Source organism: Panicum virgatum, chromosome 2N (genome assembly GCF_016808335.1).
Source record: "Panicum virgatum strain AP13 chromosome 2N, P.virgatum_v5, whole genome shotgun sequence".
NCBI classification, from domain to species: domain Eukaryota; kingdom Viridiplantae; phylum Streptophyta; class Magnoliopsida; order Poales; family Poaceae; genus Panicum; species Panicum virgatum.
Genome location: NC_053146.1, coordinates 38,332,667 through 38,339,747, shown reverse-complemented (window position 1 = coordinate 38,339,747; position 7,081 = coordinate 38,332,667). Strand labels below are relative to the sequence as shown.

General features: G+C 46.5%; 1 protein-coding gene and 1 long non-coding RNA gene across 3 annotated transcripts; one reads left to right on the top strand and one right to left on the bottom strand.

Moving 5' to 3' along the window:
* Positions 1–409: 409 nt before the first annotated feature.
* LOC120662581 lies at positions 410–1,527 on the top strand. Its single transcript, XM_039941698.1, has 4 exons — positions 410–594; positions 673–1,062; positions 1,144–1,239; positions 1,444–1,527. The coding sequence occupies exons 1-4, from the start codon at positions 463–465 to the stop codon at positions 1,525–1,527; spliced, it is 702 nt and encodes a 233-aa protein (XP_039797632.1). The 5' UTR covers positions 410–462.
* A 1,411-nt stretch (positions 1,528–2,938) lies between these two features.
* LOC120660376 lies at positions 2,939–5,952 on the bottom strand. Of its 2 annotated transcripts, none has more exons than XR_005669562.1 (6): positions 5,465–5,952; positions 5,281–5,368; positions 4,978–5,096; positions 4,405–4,895; positions 4,228–4,314; positions 2,939–3,260 (listed from the first exon to the last, which is right to left on the bottom strand). It is a non-coding gene; the product is annotated as an uncharacterized LOC120660376 (long non-coding RNA). The 2 variants fall into 2 exon arrangements; XR_005669561.1 differs by having other exon boundaries at positions 5,281–5,347; positions 5,465–5,950.
* Positions 5,953–7,081: the final 1,129 nt, after the last annotated feature.

Below are 7,081 nucleotides of genomic sequence, written 5' to 3'. Positions count from 1 at the left end.
TTGCGAAGGTTGGAACTTTACCACCAAAGCGAGGCGGGTGGTCGGGGAGTTGTGGGTAAGTCATCCTCGCACTAAATTGTTAGAAATATCACATTATGTTTCAATTTTTGGAATAATGATTGCAATTATCTTGTGGGTATATATGCTGGATTTCTACATGTGCGAGAAAGGCTATGAGGCCCAGGCGAACGAGCGGGCTCACCAGGCTTGCTACAAGCTGGTGAAGGACATGCACTACGAGGCGCGTGTCCAGGCCGTCATTGTGTACTGCGCCGAGTTCGAGGAGAGGAGTGTCAAGAAACCAGCCGCAAGGGACATTTTTCTCACGCGAGACCAGTACCTAAGGGTAAATAAATGCCATATCTACTCATTTATTTTGTATTTAATATTACAATATGTCATGCACTTCATTACGTTTAGGTGCCTCCGAACTGGTGCGCAAACAAGGCCGAGTGCTGGTCTATGATGGTGGACAAGTGGATCAGCGAGGATTGGGCCCGCCAGCACGCCTTATGCCGGGAGCGCCGCTTGATGATGCCAGGTCTGGCACATCATCAAGGGAGCCTTAGCCTCGGCGAGTACAAGAATACTTGGGTAAGTTCACTAATTTTTTCATTCTTTCTAAAGCTATATTTTTAATTCTTACTAATCATCTTGTTGACTTCTTGGCAGTCGGAGTCTCATCCAGGCCAGTGTTGCAACGACTTCACAGCGTACGCCATGTCTCACATGGGCAGGGCGACGTCGGACGTGGCCTACAACCCGGCGGCTCCACCAGAGGCCTACACAAACCCAAGCATCCACGCGCGCATCAATGCATACACGGAGGTGGGAAGGGCGCTCCACGGGGAGACTTGGGATCCGACCACCGCGCCACTCTCCGGAGAAGCCATCATGAGGGCGGGACAAGGGAAGAAGCACGGGCGGTACTTGATCGCCAACAGCTTGGTCGACACGGCGAGTACGCCCAGTCTCTCGCAGCTTAGGGCAAGTACCACCGACTCGACCCCACCCATACGCTCACGGCCTGAGACTTCAGTGGCCTGCGTGCACCAGAGACAGGTTAGTTTAGATTTAGTTGCCATTCTATGATTAAAATGAAACTTTGCTTCGTATTGTAACATGGAGGTTTAAATCTTGTAGGCCGAGATGGAGGCTAAGTTTGAGGAGGAGAGGAGGTGTCGAATGCAGATCGAGGCCAAGCTAGAGCAGGAGCAGAAGCTAAGGGAGGAGCAGTCGGTTATGTTGCACAACATGGTCACCTGGATGCAAGGACTTGGCGCGTCGATGAACTATGCGACGCCGCCTCCTCCCTTCGCCTTACCAGCTCAGCCTTACTTTTCCTGCAGGACCTTCTGACACTCCCGTGAGTATGCTTTGTTTGTAGATAGTAATTATTATATCTTTATTATTCTTACTCAAATTATGTGTTTCTATTTGCAGAATCAATCGTGGAACGCATCGAACAACCCTCCTCCGGACCAGAACTCGCCGGCGGCTCCGAGGCAATCTTGCCCCCCCACCTGACCGTGAGTGACACCTCCTCGTAGCTTGTACACTAGTGGACTTGGCGCGTCGATGGACTCTTAGCTTGTGGACATATTTTATGTATTGGACTTTATATATGTGATGGACTCGTTCTATGTGATGTATTGTCTATCGGACTTGTGATATATGTGATGGACTCGTTATTTGTATCGATGCTATTCTCGTATTTGTCAATTATATATTTATTATTATAACTGCCTATAATGTCCCTGCATTTATATATATTGTTGTTGTATTTATATTGAAAAACAGAAAAAAAGAAAAAAAATGTGTCAACTTTGCCGAGTGCTTATGCAAAAACACTCGGCAAAGTGGCCTTCACATGTCACCAGAACATCCACTTTGCCGAGTGCTAAAGTCCTGGCACTCGGCAAAGATTTGAAAGTTTGCCGAGTGCCAGGGTCTAGCACTCGGCAAAGCGACCACGTGGCGCGACCCTGGGCGGCCGTTTTGCCGAGTGCCTGCCGTTAGGCACTCGGCAAAGATTTGAAAGTTTGCCGAGTGCCACACCCAGTACTAGGCAAAACGACCACGTGGCGGGACCCTGGGCGGCCGTTTTGCCGAGTGCCTGCCGTTAGGCACTCGGCAAAGATGCCGCCCAGGGTCGCGCCACGTGGCTCCTATGCCGAGTGCCAAGGCTCTCGGTAAAGTCTTTGCCGAATGTCCGAAATCCGACACTCGGCAAAGACCACTGTGCCGTGGGAGACTTTGCCGAATGGTGTTTGCCGAGTGTTACACTCGGCAAAGAGTTTGCTGAGTGCAAACTGGCTTTTGCCGAGTGTAACCGGCACTCGGCAAAGCGGCTGAATCCGGTAGTGATCCGTCCCTCCAGCGCCGGGCCGAAGCCACCGCAAGCGGTTTTTTTTCTTTACACGCACCTTGGTTTTTTTCCTTCCCCGAGCAACCGGCCAACCTGCTTGTTGGATGCGCATGAAAGACGATAGTTGCCAAGTGGTGGGCCCAGCAAGTATTGCTGGGGCACGTGTCCACGCTCTGCACTACACAAAAGCATTTTAGTTCTTGGTTAAAAGTACATCACACCGCACATTAATCCTCAAGCATTCAGCCTTTCTTACGCAGACAATTATTTACTTAATAATCCAATTATGTGGACATTCATTTAATATGCAATTATACAAAGAAATATATTTTTCCTTTTAAAACCCTCAGATCAGGTTTTTCTTTTATTGTACCGAACTGAATAGTGAGTCTTTATGATCAAATTTCTTTGGTTTTGTGATTTAAAAAATGCCCTGTAATTAAAAAAAGAGTATTTGTGATTGAACTCAAAACCTTTTCTGTCGGAAGTCCATGTTCTTTATCATTTTGCACATGGCTGAATGATTTACATTCCAAAGCAGAAATGTTTATGCTTTGCTAAATTGACGTGTCAGTAAATAGTGAAATAAATGCTGCAGGAAAAGTTGGCAAATATGATCAGACAGCGAATATTTGTTGCACCAAATACTGGAATCGTCACAAGGAAAAATGTGCACTATGCTACTAGCAGGATATGGGTACCAGGCCCATATACTTTACATCCCCGCCTAGATGCTCTTGACTAGACTTCGCAAATCAATTTCCCAGAACTCAGCCATCGGAATTCTTATCAACCAAAGTGAAAGACTAGCTCTTTGCCTATGTTAGCCAGAGTTTGAGATGCTATTGGTTGTGCCCATTTCTTGAGCAAGCCTTCACCACTAGATTGTCACCTGCGAGATATCCAATATCAATCAGCAAAAGAACAAACAAGTCTTTGTAAAGAAATCGACCAAAAGAATATATATAGCTAGGCAAAAAATAGTATCACGAACCACACTGTTTTCAAGTCCAGCTTCAGAACATTTGTAAATGATTGCATTCATAAACACAGAGCACAAGTTCATTTTTCATTGACCCTATTTCTACAATCTGCTATAGTTAGTATGCTCACAGCCTCGTCTCATGGCATGGTTTGTTCGGATACAGTTTCACAAGCAGATGCTGTTGACAATGGGTAAATCTATGATCTAACATTAGTCTACACATGATGGAATAATATACCAAAATTGGTAAATCCTAATCAGTTTCAGTTGAACAGTTCCCTAAAGAAAAATTCAGTATCAAGTGAAACATCAGTTGGCCAGTAGCAAAGACGTGCTAAAAGTATATATGGCAGCTCGTCGCCCCAAGAATCAGCACCAGGACACCCTATGGTGCTGTACACCCAATCAAAACTTTATAATCTGCTATACATGACATCGGGCTCGTGTCTAAGCTCAGAACCACAGGACACCTCATCAATAAACTACAGAATTGCAGAGAAGTCTATCTGAATCTCAGACTCAGGATGAACTGATTATCGATAATCCAGGTGGACAGGTTCAATTAAGACTACTGCAGTCAGCAAGTCAATATGCACTAACCTTTGTGTCAATTGTGCGAGGAAAAGAAAATTTATCAGGATGCCATCACCAGCGAGGGACTTTATCTAAACTAATCAATAATAACAGGCCAGCTGAAATAACAGAGGCAACATGATCTTTTTATCTATACTATACTAGCTTATTTACAGTCAATTAGTTAGGGAGCTCGTGGATATGGCATAGACGGGGATTTTGTAACCATACAGAATATATCAAATATTAATGAACATAGTAAGATAATGCAGGCACTTGCAACTAGTGGAATGTACCTTACCTTCTCTGATGCACTTCATGTCCATTTGCAAAATTCATCCGGTGCACTGTCAGCTGCAACGTAACAAGTTCTTGCCCAGCTCTTAAACTGCAATTCACAATCCAATATGAGTTCATCGGATACAAAGGAAAAAATCTAAATATTTGGATCAGCAATCAAATTTGAAGAATGACTCACTAGTAGGAAGCTGTACGTATCGGTTCTATCCCTGCACCTAATTCGGTCCAAAGAAAACTTATGATCAGGAGACAAGTACAGCCATAAATTATTTGGGACAATTCTTTGCCATCTACGAACTACAAACTATTCATGGAATACAGCTTGGGCGCAGTCTATTCCACAGAAGGTTTCAGGATGCATTGCCCTTTTGATCTGGCTCAAATCAATGTTATAGCTACTTGTGGGGAACAAAAACCAGTTGAAAAGAATCATGAAGAAGGATGCAGCTAAGGTTGTCCGGCTGTCCCTTCAGGATCTCCTCCTGCAGGTCCTGAATCAGTTGATTCCTAAACTTAACTGCTTCCATCCCGGTGACCAAAACCGAGAGCCTCGATGGCCACATACTGATCAGGATTGAGCAATTGAATTCTCAATACCACATCTCCAGGGTTGCACCTAATACTAAGTCTAGTACAACATTTTCCACCATTCTTCTGACTTTGACATCCCTATTAAAAGAAAAATGTAAATATCCTGCATTGGCATAAGAAGGGTGGGGAACGGATTCAGGGAGCGAAGACGTCGCGTCACCTGCAACCAGCCCTCCCTGATCATGGAGGGGAACCACAAACACCTCGTGGCAGCTCTCAAAGACCACCCTCCTCGGATTGATATGAATCATGTGCACTAATCTTCTTCGTGAATTCATCCTGGGTAACAAAATTGAATATAAAAAAAAATCAAACTTTCAGGAATCAAAGGGGGGAACGGGTTAAAGAGCACACAACAAAGCAATTGCAACTATTTACAGCCATATTTGCGCTACTAATTTCATCATCAGATCCCCTTGAAACTAGACAAAATCAAAGAGAAAATGAACGTGAAAAGAATAACCTTGCATAGGAGGGCTTCATGTCTCATTTATCCAGTCAAATCCACAGCGAAGGAAAAAGATAGAAACCTGCAGTCGCGTAAGAACAATCTAAAGTTCGATTAGAGTACTGGCGAATGGCGACACAACTAGGAAGTCGTTCTGCTAACGAAATTGGACGCAGGCGCAGGGGAAAGAGCTACAAACCTGGCGCCGCCGATCTTCAACGCCACAAATCTGTCTCCAAACCCAGGCGAGATCGGGATGGAAAGATGGAAAACAGCCGACAGAATACGAGCTCGGGACCTCCATGGAACACGCAAAATCCAGCGCGGGGGGAGGGGGTTCAAGCGCAGAAGCGGGATGTCGAGCGCTGGCTTGGGGGGAGAGGGGTTGGGCGCGGGGAGTCAGGTGCCGGATCTGGCGGGGGGTGGGGGGAAGCTTGTTGCCAGGTTAGACGCGAGATCAACATCGAGGGCAACGGCGGTGGCAGGGGCACAGCTGTTTTGGTCGACGGCGAGGGCAACGGCGGTGTCGGGAATGCAGGGGCTGGCCAGCAGCTGGCGGCGGGCGGTGCTAGTCCCCGGATCAGCGAAGCGGCCTCAGGAAACGGATCGCGAGCCAGGGAGCGATGGGAAGAACGGAGCGGCGCCCGAATGCGGATCGTGAGCTGGTGGAAGAAAATTGCTTCGGGCACCACGGGGTGTGTGGTGGTGAGTGGGTTGGTGGGGGACGCGGAAGGAAACCGCGAGGGAAAGAAACCAGTGCGGCCTGGGGAAAATCGGCGCCGGCGCGTCCGGTTGGTTCCGGTACGCAATACCTTATTTCATACTCAGCGTATAGAATAGACCTACTATACACAAAATACAGTTTTATTGTAAGTCTTGGGTTTTTGCAACGATCCCAAGACTTCCAATAAAGCTGTGTTTAGATCGTTGCAAAAACTAAAATTTTATGAGCTACAGTGCATCATTTGGCATTTGGGAAGTAAACACCTCGGGCCGTAAAATTTTGGCTTTTGGGCCTGCGGAAGGTGCCCTGTGCCACAGTGAACCTGCTACTCTGCTACTTCTACCTGTCAGTCCAAATTTTGGCATCGAAACACCTATAAACACCTGTAAGTTTACGTCCACATTTTTGAGTTGCAAAATTTGCATCCAAATTTTGGATCTAAACACAGACTAAGAATCGGAAGCTCCGGCCAGCCAACCCGCAAGCCTCCAATGCCCCCGTCTCCCACCCAAGGTTAACCAAACCGGTGGGAACCGGTCCGGTTTGACTGGTTACCGGTCAAACCGGTCCGGTCCGGTTCCGGTTCCGGCCGGTACCCAACCGGCCAAAATTCAAATTTTAAATTTGAATTCAAAAAATGAAAAATTCCCAAAAAATTCCTAAAAATACTTCAAGGTGTGATGAATCTAATGGTATCAAATTTTCTCAAAAATTCATTCATTTAGTATAGTTTGTGAGAATTTAAAGTTAAATCAAAAAAGAAAAAGAAAAAAAATGGACCGGCCCATGAAGGCCCACCGATCAAACCGGTCAAACCGGCCGGTAAACCGGTCAAACCGGTCGGTAAACCGGTAAAACCGGCCGGTAAACCGGTTGCACGGGAGCTTTTGAATTTCAAACCGGTCAAACCGACCGGTAAACCGGTAAAACCGGCCGGTAAACCGGTCAAACCGGCCGGTAAACCGGTCGGAACCGGTTGCACGGGAAAATTTGAATTTATTTGAATTTGGATTTGAATTCAACCGGTTTCCACCGGTAACCGGTCAAACCGGTCCGGTAAACCGGAACCGGAGCCCGGCGGTTACCGGAAAC